Source organism: Elgaria multicarinata, chromosome 4, assembly GCF_023053635.1.
Source record: "Elgaria multicarinata webbii isolate HBS135686 ecotype San Diego chromosome 4, rElgMul1.1.pri, whole genome shotgun sequence".
Lineage (NCBI taxonomy): Eukaryota > Metazoa > Chordata > Lepidosauria > Squamata > Anguidae > Elgaria > Elgaria multicarinata.
Window position 1 is genome coordinate 84,415,967 of NC_086174.1, and position 25,043 is coordinate 84,441,009.

The 25,043-nt window shown below is 42.4% G+C and overlaps 1 protein-coding gene across 2 annotated transcripts in view; it reads left to right on the forward strand.

Annotated features, from left to right (window-relative positions):
* Positions 1 to 17,851: 17,851 nt before the first annotated feature.
* The window catches only part of MTCL3 (MTCL family member 3), a 31,117-nt gene continuing 23,925 nt past the window's right edge, over positions 17,852 to 25,043 (forward strand). For both annotated transcript variants that reach the window (XM_063124701.1, XM_063124702.1), the window contains exons 1-3: positions 17,852 to 18,845; positions 20,098 to 20,322; positions 22,553 to 22,711. In XM_063124701.1, the coding sequence (XP_062980771.1) occupies positions 17,865 to 18,845; positions 20,098 to 20,322; positions 22,553 to 22,711 (1,365 nt within the window). In that variant the 5' untranslated portion in view covers positions 17,852 to 17,864. The remainder of the gene's footprint in view (positions 18,846 to 20,097; positions 20,323 to 22,552; positions 22,712 to 25,043) is intronic.

Genomic DNA, 25,043 nt, shown 5'->3' on the forward strand with positions numbered 1-25,043 from the left:
TACTTGAACAAAAAACCATCCAAAGAGTAATTGTTGTATTGTCACCAAAACCAACTAGAGTTTGAACTTATATCTAAATCATAGAATTCTGTGTATTTCATTAAAAGTGTTTTCATAAGTGGAAAATATCTTTCCTAAATAAATCCATTGTCCAATCATATGTAGACAAAAAGACCTTATTTGACTATCCAAACCCAGATGAAATGTATGGTTTTTCATCTATTTGCTACTCCAAATGCATTACATACACAACTTCTACAGCCTTTTGATAACTAACCTAAGAAGTTTCTCAGTTTACAGAGGAAAAAGAAGTTTTCTAACATAGAAGTTGTTTTGATTGCTATATGCTATTTGCTTTTATTGTGCTCCAAGCATGCTTTGTTTCTGTTTCAAGAGGCACTCAACATGGTTCAATAAACGCAGTGCTAAATTTCTGCTCATCACATCGGTTATTTCCCTTCTCTTGCCACTTGATGGAGCTATAGAACTGATTTCTTTCCCTGCCTTTTTCAGGCTCAGCTGGCAAACTAAAGCATCTATAATGGCATGCATTTTCATTTTAATACACTACTAGTTTTTTAAAAAAGAGAATTTTAAAAATGAAGATGCAATAAGTTACTAGTTCTCGCCTCCAAAGCATACTAATAACAGAAAGGCTGCCATGATCTTCCCAATAGTTGCTGAAGGAGGAGTGAAATCTATTTTCATGTGGGGCCAGTCCTACCATTAGGCAGAGTGAGGTGATTACATCGGGTGGCAGATGCTGGGGGTAGCAATGACAGTGTCCCAGCTGTTCTTCCCAAACTCCCTGGCTGAACCCCTCAGTTGGAGGACAAAGCTGTGTGTGCCATAGAACCTGTCATTCACCTCATAAAGTAGCCAGCTGCCTCAGGTGTGGTGGAGGATGCTATTGTCAGGGTTGAAGTAAAATTCAAGTGCCAGTTCAGACAGCTTCTATGCATGTAATAGAGAGGAGATCCATTTTGTCCTTTGCCTCAGGCAGCAAGCAGTCTTGGGCCAGCCCTGCTTTCGTATTTGATTGCATGAGACAGATAACCTTAAAGCCCTGCTCCTCTGTATTTTAAACTGCATTTTAATTTACATCTTAACATGTTATTTTACTGGCTATTGCCTTCTGACTTTTTAAATCTGCTCTTATTTGATGATTATATTGTTGCTTCCATGATATATTATGTATTTTATTGTTAGCCAACGTGGGCACTCAATATGGAAAGGTGGAATATAACAAATGAATAAGATAAATAATCTGACAAAGTTTGCTAGGCTAAGAATGCTTATAACTCTTTTGCTGTTGCAGAATGAAAGATATTGTAGGGTTAAAATGGTATCTTTAATTTGGTTCTTTAATTTTGGATTCCAATACATTGGGAGCGCTGGAGAAGATGACAGTCAAAATAAACATAGCTTCTCCTTTTCTTTTCTTTTTTACACCAGTCTGGCTGAGCCAGGAGTGGTGTTCTGAGAACAGTCCAACGGAGAATAGTCTGCATTACTGAAATTGCAAACCGTTAGGCCTGGCCAATGAAATACCTTTGGTCTTTCGCTCATCTCAAGGCTGAAATATATTGGTGGTTGTTTTCTGTCCATTGTCCTATGTGGGCTTTCAAAATGCAGGCAGGAAAGGCTATTGTTTGAAGATACCATCAGTAAAACAATAAGTAACCGTGCAGTGCAGCCCTCTGTGGAATACCTGGAGTTCAACTTTTATCTTTGGGGGGGGGCTGAGTAAGTATGGTAGGAAGAAAAGACTCTAGGGAAAGAAAAGGAGAGAGAGATTGTGAAGAAATGTTCTGAGGAAACTGAGGCAGGAGCAAAAGAGAGGGGTCCTGACGAAGCTGAGAAGATCAGGAAAAAGAGCAGCATTCTGCCCTTTCTGCAGTTACCAGGCAGCAGTGGTTCTATAACCAGGGCCTAATCTACCCGGAGATGTTATCTGAGGTGTTTCAGTTTAAAATCAGATTTTATCATTTTGTATTTTCTCCTCCCGTGGCACACATTGCCAGCGAATGCAGCATTTACCTGACAAAAAAATCTGATATTACTAGGTAAGCTTCAGGAGAAACTGCATTACTTTGTGTATATGTGGGCAGAGTCGTGTGACCGAATGACATGACACAAGTAAGTTTCCTTCCTCCTCTTTTTTAACATTCATTAAGCTTGGTGTGAAAGAGAGGAGTTTTTTTTAAATAAGTCATCCCAAAAGCAATGTGCTGACTTTCTCAGGAGTAAGCCTCATTGAAGAGGATGTGATTTACTTTTGAGGAGACATGGTTATTCGTGACAGCTAGTTGTTTCTTGAGGCAAAAGAATAAAAACAAAAACAAAGGAGAGAATTTGTCTCCTTTATTGAGCTTATTCTGAGGTGTGATGATGCGCAGGTGCAGATTAACAAACAAACAAAACCTGATGGTCAGCAAAGGGTGAAGCAGACAGGAACGGTTAACTCCTTCCATTCCTGTCAGGTCCACCATTAGCTAACACAATTTTCTTGTTTGTCTTGCAACACTGAAGCCACTCTTACACTCTCTGGAGTAGTATGCAAGTTTAAGACACACTGAATCCCCAAACACACAGAAATAGTGTCTAGAAAATCTGTCTCAAAAGGACAGTGAGAAAATGCCTGTTTTACAGCAAGAAAACTTGTGACTATTACAGGTTAGTGGTAATGTCCACACCTGGGTGTGAGATGCAGTTACACTACAGGAAATTCCCCATGTAGATTGGGCCCAACTCTCATTTACTGCAACCTACAGTTACCTTGAGTCCTGAATTGCACAGATAAAGACCGGTCTTAGGAAATAACCTACTATATAATTGTTGGACTCCATTACCTCTCTCTATTTTGTTTTGTTTACAGACTTACTTTAAGTCATTTATTCATTTGAATGTTTGTTTTGCTTCCTCCATTTTCCCCTCCCCTGTTAAATAAATCTTTAGCTCTTGTTTTATAAGTTGCTCACTAATCATAGGTAACAGTAAACCATTTAATCCATGAATAACCCAGACTGTCCAGGTTCGCACATCACAAGGCAACCTCCTATTGGGCCAGTCAAAGGTTGATTATGCAAAGGGGCAGTGACATGGACTGGGCAGTGACATGGACTGGGCAGGCACTGTATTAATTAAACCATGATTTGTTGCCATTACATGCAAACCAAGTCACTGTCTCAGACACTCCAGGGCAGGATCTACACTACTGCTTATAACGGTTTATAATGGTTATGACAACTGTTCAGGCCCAGGACACATTACATATACAGTTTTCATACCGTTTTAAAAGTGTTATATCCTGCTTGGTGTAGATCGGCCCCAGAAAGCATGGGATGTGTTCGGGGAGCTGCAGACTGGAAAGCAATCAGAGACCTGTCCTTGTTCCAGTGGAAGTACCTTCTGCTTACACAGGGAAGCCCTCTGGATTTTAACTATGGTTTTACTATTGTCCTGACCTGAACAAATATTTAGTATGAGGGAAGAAGCTTCTTGACATTTGGGTGCATCTTAATAGAACGGAAAAAACCCTACTAGTTACATTTTTAAATCTGAAATGAATTTCATTATTCAGTTAAACCATGAACATAACAGTATTGTAGCGAAAATAAGGCAAAGGAAATTGCCAATTTAAATTTTTTAACTTCTATTTAAACTGATGTCATTCCGCTAACAGAAATTACACAGTGCCTGCATAAGGGACCTCTAGATCAATACGAATAGTGTTGGCTTGCATGATGGGTTTTCTGCGTAATGCTATTGGTGCTGCACTACCCCTTCATGACAATCAGCACTGCCTCGTGAAATTCAGTCTTCTGGGCAACTCTTCATGATACTGCTGTCCTTTACCACTGGTAAAATATTTCTGAAGAATGCAGATTTGCTAAAATACATGATGGAAGACATTTAGACATTTTAGTGGCCTCCACAGAACAATCCAAGTATCCAGAAAAATAACAGAAGAGCATTATAAAGGGGAAGACTATGGCAAGGTGACCTGTGTACCTGCCCAGTCTGCTCTCCAGGTGCTAACTGTAAATAGGCAGCTTCAAGGCACCTGCTCTCCCCTCTTGTGGTTCTTTATAGAGCTGTGCAGAACATTTCGATTCTATTTTTGGCATATTGTGTGGGGGAGGTGGGGCAAAACAAAAACTCTGGTGAAATAGGCTGGGGACGTGTAAATTTTGATTAACTTTCACCTTCAGGAAGAGGACAGGATTTATGCTTACTTTTTAAAGTGCGGGTGGTGGCTTATCAAACAATCAATTGATTAAAATGTCGTGTGGAGGGCTCTCCCCCCTCCGTCCAGTGCAGTATTCCATTGGCCATAGAGTTCTCCAGCAGGAGTGGCTGAAAACACCCTAGCTGCTCCAGTACAGCTGGCAGAACTCTCAATGGCTGATGGGATACAGCCGGGAGGAGGAGCACCAGCAGCCCAGAAGGATGCTGGAACTCTCAGCCACGCGATGGTGGGAGGGGCAACATGTTGTGTGACGAGTACAAGAAAAAGAATGCACAGTGAATGTGTTATTCCCCCTTCTGTTGCCTAATATGTCGTCTGAACTCAGACATTCATCCATCCCACGTGTGCCCACCTGTTCCTACATTTACTCTACTGCAGCAAATGCAGGCTTAGGGTCAGTTCTGAGCTTTACTTCCCACTTCATGGATTGCTAAAGGTGAGAAACTTTAAAAGATCTTTTGGCTTCCAGAAAGGAGTCACAGCATTGTTTTGGAATGCTTTTATAGCACTGCTTAGACATGAGCCCGTGGTTTGTTATACTAGTATCTATTAAATATTGCATTACTACAGCACCTGTCTTAGGAAATACAAGAGAAACAAGCAACACAACATAAATGAACATAATCAAGTAAGTGTCCCATATCACTGCACATATAATTGTCAAAAGTTTTTTTCAAGAGAAGGTGGAATTAATTGCTGCAATGCTGTAAGGAGAGGAGCCTCTCCCTTGTTGTTTAGCGGAGGGGGTGGGGGTGGCCTTCTTAGCTGACCTGCTCTCCCACTGGGTTTGTACCTGAGGAAAGATTGTGAGTAGGCACTTTCTGCCTCACCCCTGGCCCAACCTCACTACCTTGATATCTGGAAGAAGTATATCATCCACCTTTATTTGAACCATAGATTTCTTATGATCCTGGGAGATTTTTGCAGGTTAACCTGTACTTTTTATTATGCACATGTAAAAAAAAAAAAATTATGGGATAAAGCTGCCTCTCATATTTTGATGCAAAAGCAGGTTGTGAGGACCTGAACTGGCACTGTGCTTCTGATCTAAATCAGAGCCCAGTGTTGGTTTCCTGCTGAAAATTGCTCCTCCTATTTGCCTGTTTGCAGTGTGTGTGTGTGTGTGGGGGGGGATAAATATGGGATCTCCTAGTTTTGTTTGCTTCTGTTCATGGTGGGAGGAGGAGGGATGCTTGCCCAAAATCTGTTTCTGGTGTCTCCCCAAATATAATCCCAAAGAGAAATATGGCTTGAACCATGCCTATGTATGTTTAGTTTTAAGAAAAGCTCTCCATGGCTTTTTTATGTTTTCACTCATTGGAAGTAACGGGGTGGGTGGAAGCATAAAGGGACATTCGCACATGTAATCTCGAATTAATTCTTACAGTTCCTATTCATTTTAATGGGGCTTGCATAGGATATGTTCAAACCCTGTTGTGCCCAGGTTATGTACATCAACAGGAAAATGTACTTGGTTAACTGAGTGATTTGATAATTATATCTCATTTCATCTCAAATATGAAGCAGCTTGCAATTAAAATCACTACAATTAGATACATACAAGGGATAATAACACTGAATACAGCTTGCTGCGAGCTACTCAAAATAACATCCAGTAAAAAACAAAGCAAGGAATTAAATTAAATTATCACAGTTTGGGGAGGGGCAGGAAATACAGCTTGATGATGTGAAATCATTAATCTTCTGGTGCTTTCTTTACAAATAAGTTAAATATAAAATTAAATACTACCAGCATGTAATTCTATGATGTTCTCATTCTATTCAAAGGGGAAAAACCTCTTCCTCAGAATTTCTCCCTCCGACTTCATATTTGAGATCAAATGAAGCCGGAGCATCGAGTGAGAGGTTGGGCCTCCTTGATGAAGTGATGTGCTACTGGAGTATCCATAGAAACCAGGACTCCAGACTCATTCACACAAAAACTGCTTCCTAAGCAGTCCAGATGTTGTGTGTGTGTGTGAGAGAGAGCCATTGTACTTATAATAGTAACAGATCCTATCAAATTTATATAGGCAATACATTTTCTTAAAGCAATATCAGTGTGGAAACTGAACGGTGGTCACAATAGACTTCCTAAGGTATATACATTACATGAGTCAAACATCTGGTGAGTATTTTGATACAATTGCTTTGCAAAAATGCTCTCTGTATTAATATTTTCATGTTGGACACTGTTTCTGATTCAGATGTATAGTGGTAGTATATTGGACGGGTAACAAAAACTGATTTAAGAAATGCAACCCTCCTGGCAGTCCCACTTTGATGTGTTTGCAAGACCAAACAATTATAGGATTTACTATAACAACACACACATTACATGAATGAGAACAAAATGTACATCTTGAAATATTATGCAGAATCAAAGTTCTGGAAAACATTTAGAACTAAAACCTTTCATTTAAAACTGTTACCACACGTGACAGTAAAGATCACCATTATCACTGATGTAGGTTTTTAAATTTTCATTATGGATCTATTTAAGCAAAAGCTGATTTAATCCTTATGTGGGGAAATGCCCTCAGCATTTTCAAACTGAACACTGAAAATGAACAATGTAAATGTTCTGAAAATCTGTGTTGTTGTTGTCTCCACAATTTCAGTCCCCGAAGACTTTGCAGCTTACAAATGAGAAACAAAGGAATATACATCTCAAAAAACAAACCATATAAACTATAAAATCACATAAATACATTGTATACTTATAATAAAAAACACAATACATAAAAGGTTAGGAGCATGAGGAGCTTCAGGATTCAGAAAATTTCCTAAAGCTTCTGAATCCTGGTTCATTGCTGGCCAAAAGGTGAGCAAGTGACTAGGCCAAATAGGTCTTCCTTGGAAAGGAATTAAAGAAGCACATTAACCCTATTTGGGCATTCCAAATCATGTGATTAACATCACATGGAGTGGGAGAGCAGGGACACACTTATTGCTCCACCCCAATGTTGCATCTCTACTAGGGCCCCATGCCAACATCCACACATGCGGTAAGAGTCTGAAGGGGTGAATTTGTTCTGCCTGCATAGTTCCCATCATGATTGAGAGCACTGGAGGGGCCAAGTACATTGAGTCGGCTACCTCCTTCAGACCTTCCTCCCAATGCATGGACAACAGAGGTGGATGGAGTCAACTGGGATGTGACAGCCAGGCATGGACAGTAAGTGCAACTTTCCTTGCCTGTTCCATGTAGTCTTAGTCATGTGGTTTGAAAAGCCCTGATAAGGCTAATATTGCAAATAAAAAGGCCCTGTTGCTCTTGCCCACCTGCCTCACTCCTAAAGATGGGGAACATGGAGAGGGCCTCAAGTCAGAAAGGGGATCTACTAGGTCATCTAATCCAACCTTCTGGTCCATGTAGGGAATCCATAGCTAAAGCCTCCTTAACAGATGGCTACTCAGCCTCTGCTTGAAGGCCTCCAGGAAGTAAGATGCTGACTGGAGTGCATGGGTAGGCACTTGTTGGTTGGATGGTTTTAGGCTCTCAAGGATAACATCAGCATTTTTAACTTACCCCGTAAGCAAATTATTAATCAATGAAGTAGGAGCAATATTGGAGCTCTATGCTGGATGCAAAGAGCTTCAGTTAAAAGTCTGGCTGCTACATTTTGGACCAATTGCTGTTTCTGAATTAACAGTACACGGCAGTAGTTAAACTGAATCATTGTGGCCTGTCTAGCAAGAGCACACAACTGGCATATTAAGTTAGTAAAGGCATTTCAAAGCATAACTTGCTCGAGCAATAACATTCCTAGTTGTTCCACCCCACAGTTGCCGCTGCACTGTGGGGATGAGTTGTCCCTTGATGTTGGAGCAAAGACTCTTGGGCTAGATCTTATACAGTATAGAAGTGGAACAATGATTCATAGAGATGAAATACAAGCCAGTGGAAAGTTGTCCAGTACAAGCATAATTGAAATTAATGGGACATAACAACCAAGCTGGATCAGATCAAACATTCAGTTTGCACAGCGATGAAGCAGATTCTAACAGAAATCCCACAGCGGGGCAGGATCTACACTACTGCTTATAACAGTTTATAATGGTTATGACAACCGTTCAGGCCCAGGACACATTACATATACCGTTTTCATACCGTTTTTAAAGTGTTATATCCTGCTTGGTGTAGATTGGCCCCAGGTCATGAATGCAATATTACCTTCTTGTTCATGTTCCCAAACAACTAGGGAACTTACTGCCTCTAATAGTGGAGGTTGTAGAGGCATTGATCCAGAGGGAGAGGCAGGTAAGAAATAAATAAATATATTATTATTATTAATTATATTATTATTATTATTATTATTATTATTATTATTATTATTATTATTATTATTATTATTATAGTTAATACCATTGATGGCCTTATCCTCCATGAATTTGTCAATTCATAGAAAGGATACAAGTATGTGCAAGTGCATTCATTTTAACAGGGCTGTTTCACAAAGGCTTGACCTTATGGGAGTTATAGTTTTATTATATATTTCTACTGCCCAACAGCCAAGGCTCTTTGGGCAGTTTACAATTAAACATCTGTAGTCCAGAACATCTGGAGGGAACAAGGTTGCCTACCCCTGTGATGGCCATTGTAGAAATGCATGGCGATAGGGATTTAACATTAGCAAATGCACTTGCACAGACGGGAAGAGCCCTTATGTTGATACAGTGATGGCTGCAAGCAAATGTAAGCAGCTGTCAGATGTATTTATTTATTTATTTATTTTATTAATTACATTTCTATACCGCCCAATAGCCAGAGCTCTCTGGGCGGTTCACAAAAATTAAAAACATTCAGTATAAAACAAACAGTTTTATACTGTTGTTTATAAAACAACAGTATAAAACCATAATATAAAATACAATATAAAAGCTCACCCAGATAAAAACAGCAGCAATGCAAAATTACAAATTTAAAACACCAAGTTAAAAAATTTTTATAGACTGTTAAAATGCTGGGAGAATAAAAAGGTCTTCACCTGGCATCTAAAAGCATATAATGTAGGTGCCAAGCGAACCTCCTTAGGGAGCTCACTCCACAGCCGGGGTGCCACAGCAGAGAAGGCCCTCCTCCTGGTAGCCACCTGCCTCACTTCCTTTGGCAGGGGCTCACGGAGAAGGACCCCTGAGGATGACCTTAGGGTCTGGGCAGGTACATATGGGAGGAGGCGTTCCTTCAGATAGCCTGGCCCCAAGCCGTTTAGGGCTTTAAATGTTAATACTAGCACTTTGAATCAGGCCCGGACCTGGACTGGCAGCCAATGAAGCTGGAAAAGGACTGGTGTGATGTGGTTGAATACATTATGCCTGCTTGAGTGGTTGAATACATTATGCCTGCCCTGTCTAAGTGAAGCCACACCTGTTCACTCCCTATATGGTGCACCCCTATAGGGGAGGTCTTCTCACACCATTCCTCTGAGGGAGGAAGTATATATAACAATGGTAAGATAAAAAGAAACAATAAAAATAGACAGTAAAATGGAGCAGCATCCTGATGACCAGTTGTAAGCCAGGGAACGCTTCTGTGCACAAGTATATTTTCAGGAGGTATTTCAAATATATTATCTTTTCTGCCTCTTGAACAGTATGGTGCCTTGTTCTACCTATGAGGAATATCAAAACTATTGCCAGGCGCTATATTAAAGAAGTTTCCTCTGATTCAGCAAAGATACTGTTTTGAGAAAGCAGGCAGCTCACTCATTGTCTAGTCATAGTTCATGGAGTGTGATGTGCTCAGGGCTGGACCTCACATTAGGCAGAGTGAAACCACTGCCTTAGGTGGCAGATGCTGAGGGACAGCTATGACAAACCCCTGGTAGTTTCTCCTGAGTCTGTTGCTCGTTCCCTTCTGTTGGAGGACAAACAGAACATGGCCTGTCCTGCATCCCCTAAACTGTCTGTTGCCCGCAGGAATGGTGGAAGATGATAGTCACCAGGCACCAGTATTGAAGTAAGATTCAGCTGGCAATGGGAGAGGGGGTGCCATCTTGGCCTTCACTTCAGGCAGAAGACTGCAATTGCTATCTTCATGTAGCTACTGATGGGAAAACCTGATTGACTGTATCCATGTGCTAACTGTCCTGTTTTGGGGCAGGCAAGTGCCCTGGTCAATGATCAGATAGTCCCAGGTGTAAACAAATAGAGAAGCCAGTCCAGTCCAAGGTCATACACAGGAATCCTAAAAGCATAGTAGGAGAAGGCAGGGGTGAGGTCAAAAGCAGTCCACAGAACTCAGTTATGCCAAATGTTGAAGCCAGTCAGGGAGTGCCCAAGAGGGTGGTCCAGGTGGGTCATTGAGAGTCTAGGAGAAGCAAAGTCTGGAGAAATAAGGCAACATGCTGAGGTTAACTCAAAGTTGACTGCAGCAGAGATTTGGTTCCAATAGTGCTGATTTATAGCTGGTGGTTAATCAGCACAGCTGGCTAATTAGGTCAGCATGTTGTTTTCAAGGGATGCCCCACACTGAGGCCTTTTCTTGCTTCTCTGCTGCTCATGTTTGAGGGATGAATCATCTCTGCCTCCTGTATTTGGAGGAGTCCATGAATGACACTGGAGGGACCAGATTGCTCTTCTAATGGTTCCAGGGGAGTACTGTTGGCTGGCGCCTCCACCTCTCCGCCTGGCTCTGGCTGGGGCCTGCTGTGCTGGCTATCCTCCTCCTCTTCCTCCTCCAATGAATCCTCCTCCAGGTAAGGCATGACACCAACAATCCATGCACACACAAAGGTTTTCCTTCCTCATTCTGCATGTACAAATTATTACCGCATGCATGAAGTAAACCGAAACCATCTCTCTTCTTTGATCAGCATGTGATAGTAGTGGCCTGCAATGCAGCACAATTCACGGGCTGTGATTCTCACTGTGTTAACAGGCCACGTTGTCTTATTGCCTTATACACAACCTTTTGCCAACTCCTATTTTTAGCTCAGCTCTTCCATTTGCTTTCTTCTACCTTTTGCAAGTCATCACACAATCCATTGATCCACCTTGAACAAAATTATCCACCAGGTCTAGTTGTTGATGGATTCTTGTTCATAATGTCTTTCCTCGGCCCTCTTTCCCCTGTAACAGTATCCTGTCCAATACATATTAGACTGTATGATATTAAAAATTTATGGCAGATTTATAGTTTCTCTTAGCTCTCCATTGCTTGCATTCCCTTTCACTGCTGGAAGAGGCAGAATCCTTTTGAGGATTTCACTGCTAAGGCCAATGAAACAAACAATTTCTCACTACAAAATAGTCTAGTATTTGCCACCATATTAAGAGTGTGAGTAAAATGAAAATGAAACAGATATTCAGTTCTCTTCTCCGCATGAACTGGTTGGATAAACGGTACTTCTGATGGTCAAATCAGGATTGGTTACGACATCGTAGACTAGTTGGACCACTCTCATACACTACTTTAATTTCATTGTTAATAAAGAGGAGCCAACATATTGTCTGAATGGCTATTTTCAAAAAAGGATTAATCATAAAAGATTTTCAACAATGTATCATGCATCTGCAATGCAAAACAAAATTTACCAGAATACTTGCCCCTATCCTCTTAGGTGCAAATGAATTCATCTCCCATTACAGTAGTTCATTATGTTTGCTATGTGGTCAGGTCTTAAATGGGATCTCTGCATGGAATGGATGAATGTGCTTGGCCTTCAGAGTCTAGATGTTAGGTTTGCACTTAAGTTATCATTGGTTCCTTCTAAGATGAACATTGTTGACACTATACAAAGAGAAGACCACATTGCAAACTTGGTTTTCAACAGTACCACTTTAGAATCAAATAAGGGTGGGGATGTTAGAATTTTGAAATTATCTTCCCTCATGGGGAAAAAGAACTGACTCAAAGAAAACTAGCATGTCAGGGATATATTAGCTATTGTCATGCAGTGATTATTTTTCACATGAGTGGGAGCATTTCAAACTTCTAAGCCTATCCCTAGTCACAGCCTGAAGCAGTCAGAGCCAGTTTTACTGTATGCTGTGTCTCAATGTCCAGGAAATTATTATTGATAATAATTTATATTATTATTGATAAACCACCTGTGGTTTACTAATCTGCTACTGTGGAGCATGACTGTTAGTTAAGTGCTTCCTGATTGCTTGATTGGGTTGCTGCTCCTCAATGTCTTGCTGCACAGCAATGGTGGTCAACCTGCGGCCCCTAGCCTAATGTCAAAAGCGGTCTAAAAGGGATCATTTCAAATCCCTAGCAAAAGTCATCTGTCCCCATCAACTTATTGGGCAGGGCGAAAGAAAGAAGGGTGTCACAAAGAGAGAAAGGATCATGGAAGGAGAGTAAGAAAGAAAAGGTGTCAGAAGGAGAGAGGGAGAGAAGGCTGTCAGAAGGGAAGAGAAAAGAAAGTGAAGGGGAGAGAAAAAGAAAAAAGGGGTGTCAGGAGAGAGAGAAAGGTTGAGAGAAGGTTTCTGAAGGAGAGAGTGAGAAAATGGATGCTAGAAGGGAGAAAAGAGAGAAAGAGAAGAGGTTCAGGAGAAAAAATTGGTGTCAGGAGAGAGAGAGGGAGAAAAGGGTGATAGAATCATAGAATTGGAAGGGGCCTATAAGGCCATTGAATCTAACCCCCCGCTCAATGCAGGAATCCATCCTAAAGCATACCTGACAGATGGTTGTCCAGCTGCCTCTTGATTGCCTCTAATGTGGGATAGCCCACAACCTCGCTAGGTAACTGGTTCCATTGTTGTACTGCTCCAGCCGGAATCTGACTTCCTGTATATTCCATGATCACACACTTAATTGCATTGCAGTCCACTGCTGGCTTTAGCCTCCACCAACAATGGCACATCCCCTGAAGGAATGCAGCCCTTGACCACCACCACCACGACAACAACAGCAAGCTTCTGAATCACTGCAGTATGGCTTCTTTTCCTGTTGGTTCGATTCTCCCATCTTGATGAAGGTCAGTTTCCTTGTGAGAAGAGGATATTCTCTTTGTTTTCATACATAACCATCTACTACACAAGAAAAAGGTCAACCAAAGCTAAATTGTCCTTCAGGTAGATGCACTTAGTGGCCACCAATCTGATTCATCAGACATATGAGATTTATTCTATCAGGTACCTATTTACAGGTAGATGGACTGGAGTTCAAAGCCTTAGGGAGGCATGTGTGTACCTTAGTGTCCATCCATGACACCACAGAAATAGATAAATTTCTCATGCAGTCATTGAGCTATTGGCCACACGGTAAGACATTATTTTATTTGGAAGATGTACAAATACAAAGGAACATAAATCTTATACAGTAGAAAGAACTTTTGCATGCAGTCTGTGGAGTGGAAAGTACTACTGTCTATGGAGCTGTGATTGTGTGACATAGGAAGCATACAATCCATATTTAATATCCCTTAAAATAAGAGGCATCTGCTAATCCTGCTACATAGATAGTCAGTTTTAAAGTTACAAGAGAAATAATGGTCAAATGCCACCATGCAATCAAAATCATAACTGGCAATTTGTTAGGCCTTTGCCAATGACCTTTCATTTCCCCCAAAATGGGTAAGGAACAGGGAGACGAAACTATTGGCAGCCTAAGAACAGGGTTAGTCTTTGTCTCGGATTCTTCGCTTCCCCCCTCCCTCCCCCCCGGTTTCCTTGGGGCCTGGTGACTGAAATGCAATTCAAACAACAACTCAAGTCAAAGAACAAAGGAAAGCCCAGTTGTCATTATGCTGCTGCTGCTGCTGCTGCCGCCGCCGCCGCCGCCGCCGCATCAGAAAACGCCTCCTCCCGTCACTGTAGCTTCGGCGCGCACGGTCTTACTTCAAAGAAGAATAAATATTTGATCAGAATCGATCGTTTGTTTCCCTGGATGGGCTTGGGAAGGGAAGATTGGCTCCTTCCTACCAGGAGAGCTGTAATCCAATTCCACCCAGTGAGCGGCTAACAACGCTGAGCCCGGAGGCCTGCCTGGGCGTGGCCCCTGCCTTTTAATCTTTTCTTTCCTCTCGCTCCCCCACCCCCCTTGCGGCTTGCTCCCCACCCACTGCTCTCCCGGGGCCCAATGAGGTCAGCTCACGAATAGCGCCGCATTTCCCAGAGACGCTCCGGCACCGCTTGGCACCTCCTCGCGCATCCTGATGGGTGAGTGGCTGGCTGGCTGGCTGCGCGGGTGCGCGCGTTGTTTCAGCAGCCCTCGGAGAGGAGACAAAGTGGGAGGTAAGGAACGCCTGGCGCTGGAGCCATTGTGGTCAAAGAAAGGGGTGTTAAAGGGCATGAAAAAGGAACGCGCTGGATCCTTTTAAACTAAAAAAAAAAAAAAAAAAGGAAAGGGAAAAAGTGGGTGAAAACGCGCTCCTTTTGCTTTCTGCACGCTAAACGCAAAGGGCGTTTCAGTCTTAACCCACTGGATGAATAATAATAATAATAATAATAATAATAATAATAATAATAATAATAATAATAATCCAGAGGTGTCCGGTGAAGCATGGGCCTTCTCTTTTGTTTCTTTTCTTCTCCGACTTGGCAGCTGTTTTAAAAGGGAAATCTGCAGAGACGCAACCTTCTCTGATACCACGTGATGGTGTCCCAGGCGATCTAGATATAGTTGTATTGCAGAGTTTGGGTTGGGTGGTAGTGGGGGAGAGATTCTTGATCTTGAATGTAGCTTTAACGTTTAAATAGGTTCTGAAGTTTTTGTAGACTACGAATCAGCTGGTGCTAGTAGAACTGAAGACTTGGAGGGACCATTAATAGGATGTCCTTGGAAAGACTTGGGCGAAACTGGCGACTCGTTTAGCTGCAGTGAAACTTCAGGAGGAAAAAGCTGGTAATGTGAAGGCCTATAGCTATATCTTGGTGCAAGGTTGTTGAGTGCTGCAAAGGCTATAATCATGGATGAGAGTAGAAAATACGTGAATATTGAGCTCTCTCAAATGCTCTTAGTACAGTTTCTGTTTTCTGACAATTCTTTCTATACAACAATTTTGAATTGCCCATTTTAAAATAGGCATTTGTAGAAGCTAAGCTTACAAATAAAAGTTAACATTTGGTAACCTTTAGCTTGAGCAATGCAGTAATAAATACTCGGAACGTAGTGTTCAACTCCATCCATTTTTCTAATAAAACTGGCTTTATAGAATACCATGCCTGCTCATTTGATTCTCCCCTCCCAAACTGATGATTGTGATTTCTTGTACTGTCTGATTCTTGTACTGTCTGATGTACATTGATGGTGCTATATATATAAAATAATAATAATAATAATAATAATAGTGTTTACTGTTTTTAATACCTTATCTAAAATACAGAAATGACTGCAATATCTGCAGCATTGGCACATAAACAAATAGTGTCATGGTCTGGTATATTTTGGCATGTAATGTGCTAGAACTTGACAACTGCCAGAACTTGACAACTGACCTTGTCGACTTTATCTTGTCGACAGCTCTCCCTCTGTATGTCTGTGCATGTACATATATATTATGCACACTATTATATAAAATGTGAACCGCCCAGAGAGCTTTGGCTATTGGGCGATATAAAAATGTAATAAATAAATAAATATGTTGTTGAAATCAACACTGTATAGTCAAATTAGCTTTTTTGGATTAAGAAAGTGGGTAGAGAAGATTATTGCACCACACATGTGTATCAGATGACAAAATCCTCTTACCATTTGGCAGGATAAGAGAGCTTACCCTGGAGAAGTTTGAAGTTCTGTATGGCCCTTTAAACATCTACTTTGATTATGGAAACCCTCTCACTGCAAATGGAGGAGGAAGAAAACTACTAGTTGATCTTGATTTGGTAATCATCTAGACCTCGTGACACTAAAAAGTGTGCATTTAAACTTTCTCACACCATTTCTTCCATGCCTGAATTGTTGTTAATGCAGGATGAAATCAGAACTGAAGGTACATTTAGTTAAGGCATTATAATCACATTTAAATTCCACCTGATTTAAGTGACATGTGAAAATGTCTTTTGTCCCATTCAAGAATGTGAGTGTCCTCAAAATAGTTCTTATGGCTCATTCTGTTTTTAATCTGCAGAAAGAAAAAGACCTGAATAGTTGTGTGTAACACACACAGAAATAGTTTTATATAGTATTCTAAACTAAACTGATGGCATATAGAGAGCTAACTACAAAACAGGAATTTGAAGTGGATTAAGAATTCAATCCTAGGCACACTTTCTTGGGAGTAAGTCTAATTGAAATTAGTAGGACTTCCGAGTAAACTTACTAATGTGGCTTGGCTCTGTAAAGAGGCATTGTTTTAAATTGACCAGTTGTAGATAGTACAATATATTGGGTCTTCTCCTCCCCTTGGTAATAGTTCTTATTGAAATAGATTTCAGCATTTAGATTTTATATGAAATGACAGTTTTCTCAGAATTATTTAACTCAGTCCTGAGTGTTCACCATCATCTGGTTCCTCCTAAACAATATTGATCATTTTAGCACTTTAAAAAGAAGACGCAAACATGCATTGAGCATTAAGGGAATCCATCTTTTCCCTGCCTTTTGAAATACTAGATTAGAAATACAAAAGTATGTGTGGGTGTGGGTGGGTGTATTTGGGGAAGGAGAGAATTTAAAATATTTTGGTATGTAGCTAACTGATATGTTTTACATGATCTTCAGTATGGGTTGTTTTAATTTTAAACTCAAGATATATTTTCCCTCACAGCTTGGAGAATCTGGTTCTTCATTCAAAGTGGGTTCAGCTGTAGAACCGTGTCATGTTGTTTCAAACAGTTATCAGTGGGTTTTTTAAAATTTTTATTATTAAATAAAAAGAGAGGGATGAATGTGAATAAATATAGTTACCCACATTTAAGCAGTGTGGTTGGGTATCAGAATCAAGGGGTTAGTCTTTATATAATGAAAGAACATTGTGATGAAAAACATTCAGTTGTTCAGAATTAGACAGATAGTCAAACTTCTCTCAGCTATTTATTCAAAGAAAGAAAGAGCCCATGGAAGAGGTTCCGTTCTCATTCGGAGTGTGTGTGTGTGGGGGGGGGGGTGTTATTAGGTAGACCCTATAACTGCTGCTTTAGGTGTGCAAGATTTGTGGGAGAACTAGTGCAAAATGTTGGAATGGGTGTGTGGAACACGATGTGTGTGTGCACGCATACTGGATGTTCCCTTTTAAAACTGTTAGGTGGATCCACTCCGGCTGACCTGCAGAAATATTTGGGAGCAAGCGTTTGAGGAACCGGCAACATGATGAACTTCTGTGGGTGAAATGGTTTCAGCTTTTGGACTCAGAACAGCAGCATTAGAAAAGCTCCTCCTCTGAAAAGTCCGTGCCGGCTTCGGCCAATGTGTTGGCTGCAGGGATTTCCAAGCCAGCGCCCTGGTGATGCGTGTGCCTTGGAGAAGAGGACGAGGCTTCCCCACCTAGGACTTTGAGCAAACCTCGTGGAGCAGTTTCACGCTCCGCCCCCTTTCCAGTAGGCACATTGTTCCATTGTGGCGCTCGGGCGGGCTTTGTGTGGTGCGTGCGCTGCTGCTGCTGGGTCATTGGCAAGCCTTCTGTTTGTGCCTCTTCCAGCGGCTCCAAAAGGGAGGTAGGCAGGCGATGACCCCGACAGCTTCGGTCATTCCCCCGACATCTCGGAGATAGCATCCGCCATGAGCCAGCCGCCCAGCGGGGGCTCTCCGGCTACCGCTTCCCCTCGCCTGCTTCCGGAGGGGAGCAGCGGTCGAAACAAGCAGCAGCAGCAGCGAGCATCCTCTCCAGGCAGACCCAAGGAGTCCCCCGCCCGGCAGCCCTCCCCAGCTGCTAACACTCCCCGCTCCACAGCGGCGGCTGCGGTGGCTGCCTCCAAAGCAAGCTCCGCCCGGCAGCAGCAATCGCAGCAGCAGCAGCCAGGGCAAAAAACCAGCCGGGCGAAGGGAGGCGGAGTGGGAGGAGACAAGCCGTCCCCGCAGGCTGCGCCGGGAAGGAGCGCGGGGCCGTTGGGAGCTGTCCAGGCCGGGGATGGTGCTGAAGCGCAGCCTGCCTCGCCCGCGCTCCTGGCAGGAGGCTGCCTCACGCCGAACCCAGGCCCGGCGAGTGACAAGCGAGAGGCGCTTCCCAAAGACGCCGAGCTGCCCACGGCCCGAGGCAGGGAGCAGCCAAGCCCGGCCGGCGGCGACGTGGAAAGGGAGGGCGCCTTTGCCCTTTCTCAGCCGCCACCCAAGAGCAGCAGCCGGGGTAAAGCAGACAGGCCTCTGCGGAAGGGCGGAGGGGAGGCAGCCCCAGCGCCTCCGCCGTCTGGTGGCCAAGGGAAAGGCCGGGCCCTGGCGGTGGGCAGCGGCGGCGGCTACTGGAAGGAAGGATGCTTGCAAAGTGAACTCATCCAGTTCCATCTCAGGAAGGGGCTGGTGGCGGCCCAGATGCAAAGCAAAGGGAACCACCAGGGCGATGGCGATGGCGGCGCCTCGGCGGCTGAACAGCCCCAGCCTGCCTCTGCTTCCTCCTTGACCCCCTTGCCAGCGGCGCCACCTGGGTCCGAAGAGGGCCATGGCCACAGCGGAGCCCCTGAAGGCGCCTTGAGCCTGAATCCTCGGCAGCAGCAGGAGCTGCAGGAGGAGGTGGAGAAGCTGCAGGAGGAGAACGAGACCCTCAAGGTAAGCAGAAGGAGGGATAGGGCAGCACTACAGCAGGAATGGCCTAGCCTAGGGAGAGGGGTTATTGGAAGGTTTCTGTTCTTTTGAGGAGGAGGTAGAGGGAGGTGAACCCCATGCATAGGAGGCAGAGCAGTTGATTGATGTTACCCATTGCCCTACCTGGTTCAAGAAAAGGGAAAAAGCACAAATCCTTTGTCCTTTTCTTTGTCCTGTTATATCCCTTTTTCATTTTCTAGAGCTGAGGCTCCAATTCAATTCTGGTGTTATATTCCTGGTCAAATGTGGGAGGGCATCTGATAAATTAGACTGTGGAAGAGGTGACAGAGTCAACTAGTTGGGTCTGCTTGGGATATGATGATTTTCCATGGATACTGCTTCTGTAGTGGGAAAAGCCATGCACACAGTTGAATATGGCTTGCCCAATGATCATTCTTTGATTCATGCTTCTCATACATACATATTTTCCCTTTGGGCACTACAGAACATACAGAACAGACATGCTATGGAAATGCAAGGACCTCCCCTGCCCCCCAGTATATGAAGCTGTTTTATTTTGCTGTGTCTACTCATGTTTTCTTATTTTTTTCAGATCATAATGCTTTCCCCCTACAATTTGTTTCTCTGCAATGAAAGGGATTGTGTTCCAGATCAGTTTAAAATGGCAGTTATACCTTATAGTTAGTAGTAAAGTATGCAGGAGTTGCATACCATCATCCAGTTGACTATGATTATGTGGTGATGGGAAAGGGAAGACCCCCGATACCCCGATACACATGTCCTACGTAGACCTTATAAGTTGACCATAGGAAGATAGGAGTTGCCTTATACTGAGTCAGACCTTAGGCCCATCTAGCCGAGTATTGATTGGCAGTGGCTCTTCAGGGCTTCAGGCAGGAATTTTCCCAGCCCAACCTGAAGTTACCAGGGATTGAACCTGGGACCTTCTGCATGCAAAGCATGTGTTCTACCACTGCACTACAGTTCATCCTACTCTGCAAATGATGCAACAAAAGCAAGCAATGGGGAAACCATATACTTCTCTTTGTTGCCCAAAATGGATACGTACCATCCTCTATGATGTTACAGTTGCCTCCTGTTAAACATACTGGCACGTGAGAGATATTCAGTGAACAGGCATAAGATATTTGTTGATATTTCTGTTTAAAAGTAGGACCTGTTTTCCTTTCCTGTATTTATTTGAACTAACGTTGTATAATGCATTTCTGCTCATTTCCCTCTGAATGGATGCCAGAATGAGATAGATGAGCTGAGGACTGAGATGGATGAGATGAGGGATAGCTTCTTTGAAGAGGATGCATGCCAGCTACAGGAAATGCGGCATGAATTGGAGAGGGCCAGCAAAAACTGCAGGATCCTTCAGTATCGTCTACGAAAAGCAGAGCGCAAGCGGCTCCGCTATGCACAGACTGGGGAGATTGATGGAGAACTTCTGAGAAGCTTGGAGCAGGACCTGAAGGTACTACAGGGCCAGACATTGGCAAGTCGGTGGGAGGAAAGGGAGGGGAAGATTGGTGATACCTTGAAAGCACTGTATGCCGTAATCTTTCAATGGAAAGTACAGGTGTGTTGAGACCTATTTGCCCAGTTTGGGCAACCTAGTTTAGAGATCGTGACTCTCAATACTAAAAAATTTGATAGTTCTCATTGAAATAGTTAACACTTTCTAGTTCCCAGGTACTTTACATTATATAGATTTGACAATTGTATCATTGGCCCCTCTGTAAAACTACCTGAGACTCTGAAGCAGCCATTTTGTATGAGCAAATATTTCCAGAAGATAAAAAGGTCCAATCCTATGGCTGATGTTTCTGGGTCACATCCTAATTTTTCTTCCATCTGAGAGATGTAAAAAGGGAGATAACATTCTGCTGAATGCTCTAATATGGAAGAATAGTACAGATCTGGTCCACTAATCACAAGCTAGGAGGAAAAATGCCAGGCCTCTTAACATTATATGATATTTTGTCTCTTTATATATTTTGTTGCAATTTCTTAAAGTCAGATCTGCACTGTCATACTCTGTGCCTACAACACATGCTTATGTGTGTTAAATGGAAGACTGCTGTCATGTGCTTAAATAATCTTTGTCCTATTACCAGTGCTTCATAAATAATTACATTTCCTGTAAGAGTGAATGAGTCATTCACTGCTGCTGCTTTCCAGTAAGTAAAAGGTTTCTAGGTTGCCTCAAGTCAAATCCCCTTTCCTTTTGAGTTGTTGGAATTGGTGGGGGGGGACTGCATTAGACCCACAACCCTATGCATTCTTATTTGGGGGTAAACACAATCTAAATTGTGACTTGTTTTTGAGAAAATATGCATTTGATCAGGGTGTAAATATAATTGCACATTTTAAAAATATTAGAAATGCTAGCTAGGTATTAACAGATAACTCTCTGGGTGCAAATAAGAGATATAATGTGAACCGCCGAGAGATGTGAACCACCCAGAGAGCTTCGGCTATTGGACGGTATAAAAATGTAATAAATAAATAAATATAATTGGATTGTAGAAATTTCCCAATTTAAAACAATGCAACAATTTTGGCTTTCAAGAATGGTTAATAGTTGCCTAGTTATTTGCTATTCAGACCTACCAATGAAAATCTGCCCTGCTAATTGGTACCCATGATTAATCTGCTAAAGTACTCTGATTGGAGTAGTGGTTGAAGATCCTTCTCCTCTAGCAACATTGAAGCACCCCTACTGGCAGAAGTAGCAAAGGCCTCTTCCTGGATGGTGGCAGTTCCCTTCCCCTCCATTCCCTTCTCTTCCCAGATGGAGGTGGCTCTAAGCGCATCACCTCTCCTCCACACATCTCAGATCACTTATCTTTCCCGGACAGAGGAGTACCTACCCTCTACTTCCTGGCAGCAGCAGTAAAAAAAAGTTAGTAGCTAGCAAATGCTACTGCTGGCAATCCACCATTTTAATTTCCTCAAAGTGCCTCTGGGACCCCAATAGAGCGGCCGTGCAGGGGAATTTTAATGGCTAGTGCCAGCAGCATTGTTGGCTGGGTACTGGCTCTTTTCCTGTTGCTAGTGCCTGCCTGCCTCACAGTAAAGGAAGGGGAGATAAGTTGGGATGGTGGGCCCTCCACAGGACTTCAGCCATTGGCAAATGCCCAATGGTGATGTGTTCAGTGTTCTAATGGGTCATAGGAAGCTGCCTTATATTGAGTCACACCATGGGTCCATCTAGCACAGGATTGTTGACACTGACTGGCTGCAATGGCTGTCCAGGGTTTCAGGCAGGAGTTTCTCCTGTCCTCTCTGGAGATGCCAGAAATTGAACCTGAGACCTTCTGCATGAAAAGTTCTGCGACTGAGTGACGGTTCCTCCTTAAACTGTGTTTCATTTGCAAGTGCTATCTCAGTCATATAATCAGTGGGCACCACCAGTACTGAGACTCACACTGTCTGGAAATCAACAGGAGTAAGTAGGAGTGGGTACATGGAGCCACAATCATGTTCCCATTCTTTTAAAATCAATGAGGAGAACAATGTATTCAATGTTTTATGGAACTGGATTTGAGATGTAAGTAGTGAGAATGCTGTTCTCTTTTTAGAATGCCAATATCAGTTTCAATTTTTGTTGTCAGATCAGATTTCTAAGATTGCATGATCATAGTCAGCTCTCCCATAATCATGATTTTTTGTTTGAAAGTTTCAAATACTGTTCCATGTAGGTTGCAAAGGATGTTTCAGTAAGACTTCACAATGAGTTGGAAAATGTGGAAGAAAAACGCACCACCACAGAAGACGAAAATGAGAAGTTAAGACAGCAGCTGATAGAAGTAGAGATTGCTAAGCAGGCACTGCAGAACGAATTCGACAAGATGAAAGAGGTTTGTGTTCATGATTTACTTTTGGGGAACTGAGGGATATTACCAGTTTTTATTCCACCCAGAGTGTTGCAATTGTTGAAATAGTGATCAGTGTACTTAACGGAAGAGGATTTCAAAGATACAAGATGCTAGACTAAACCGTGTGGATTCTAAACTGTGGTTATTGGGAGGAGAATACTATAACGGGAAACTGTAAACATTTCCAAGAAGACACTGCTTGAAACATGAAGTGATCGCTACCACAGATTGGGTTTTCTTTTTGCTTCTGTAAATTCATGAAATCTAGTCTTTGAATAGCATCTTTTCTCTTCAGCTCTGGATCATAACCCACGATGGTTGTTGACTTCCATGATTTCCTTCTGTTATGACAAAACACTGAACATTCTCTCATTCTTAATGTTTTGGTTAGGGCAGTCTTCCCCAACCTGGTGCACTCTAGGTGTGTTGGACTACAATTCCCAGCATCCCCTGGTTTGTGCTTGTAGTCCATCACATCTGGAGGGCACCAGGTTGGGGAAGTCTGGGTTAGGGTATCATACATCTGGAGAGAGACTCTAATGTCCCCCCCTTTTTACAAATATCTCTTTAGTTGTTCCTATTATTTGCTTTGACGTGTCCTGTGTGCAATTCATATTCTACAAGATACATACTTTTTTCCTACTATCATCTTTGTCATTGCCATTTATCTACGATTTGATGATGTATAAGAGAGAAATTGAATGGCCACAATTTTTCAAATTACATAGTCAAAACATAAAAGGATACTTTGAGTAAAAGAAAATGTTACTATTTTTATAGTACAGGTGGGCTACTGATGCATTTATAAACCTATAAAAAGCATGCACAGTATTCAGGATCTTGATTTAGGAGACCTCAGTCTTCTCTTGATTGCACTTTACCACTGAATCACAGTTGCTGGAGTTTGATAATGCCAATGTAGTTTCGGACTGTTGAGCTCTTTTAGCTTATCTGTTTATCTCTTTGTATTAGGTTTCCTGGCACAGAGCTGGTCAATAGTAAACAGATCTGTGTGCATGTCTCTTGGTAGCAATATAAATAGGTATCTTAAATTGGGTTAAGGCCTAATCTACACCAAGCAGGATATTGCACTATGGAAGCAGTATGATAGCAGTATATAAAAGGCAGGAGCCACACTACTGCTTTATAGCGGTATTGAAGTGCATTGACAACTGTTGGGGCCCATTGACGCATACAATATATACCACTTTTATAGTGCTATATTCTTCTTGGTGTGGCTCCCGCCTTTTATATACCGCTTTCAAAGTGCAATATCCTATTTGGTGTAGTTTAAGCCCACAGGATGTTTGAAAATTAAAACCAACGTTTTACTTTGATACAAGAGGTGCCCTTGAAATAAGAAAAAAGGGGCCTGAATCCTTACTTCTTTTTCCTGTGGCAGAGCAGAGAAAGGTATCTTCGTAATGTTTATATATAATATGTATGAGTGTTCTAGACTTGCAAAAGTCTTTATACATTGAAAAATACCAGCTGTAATACTAATGGTAGTGAAGTCAATGATAATGACCATTATTTGCAGTGCACAGGTTGGAAGAGGAGCAATGCACTTGAACAGCCTATTAATAAAGGCTATAGGCCAGTACTAGAGCATTGGCTTAGCATGTAGAATATTCTAGTTTTTATCCATGGCAATTTCAGTTAGGGTTCAGAAAGTCCCCTGTCTGAAAACCTGGAGACTCACCACCAGTCACTGTAAATAGTACTGAGCTAGGTGGACCTATTGTTTTACAGCTTCCTAGGTTCTTACCATGTCATGTTTCATTGGCAATCCAGGCATGAATGTTCTTTCTGGATTAGAATGTGCAGTGTGTTCATTGGGTCTCACTCTGGGCTTCAGAAGAACACTTGCATTGCTGTTCTCAGATCTTCTCTGAGAAGTATGGACATGTGTGGTTGCAGGTGATCCAGCAATTCAAAAGGTTCCTTTCTTGCCACACTGGCACTAGAGATATCACAGCCTCATTCCAAATGATGTGCCCCATTAGGTTCCGAAAGGGAAGTGAAAGAAGATGAAATTACCTTGTTCAGCTCTTGGGGGTGCTGTCCTCTTGCGTCTAGTATAATACCAGTCTTGTCTATGTTCAGCTCTCCAAGAAATATGCAACCCCCGTTGGAATGCCAGTGATTAACGTATCTGCCAAGTAGCCTCAACTGGACACAATCTTCATCTGCACTTACTGGACACTTGAAATTGCAGTTATGCATTGGTGGTTCAGCTTTTCTTTTGTTGTTTTAGGGTAACAGAAATGTTAATTCCTTTAAAATCTAATGTTTACAGAGTGCCCAAGGCACA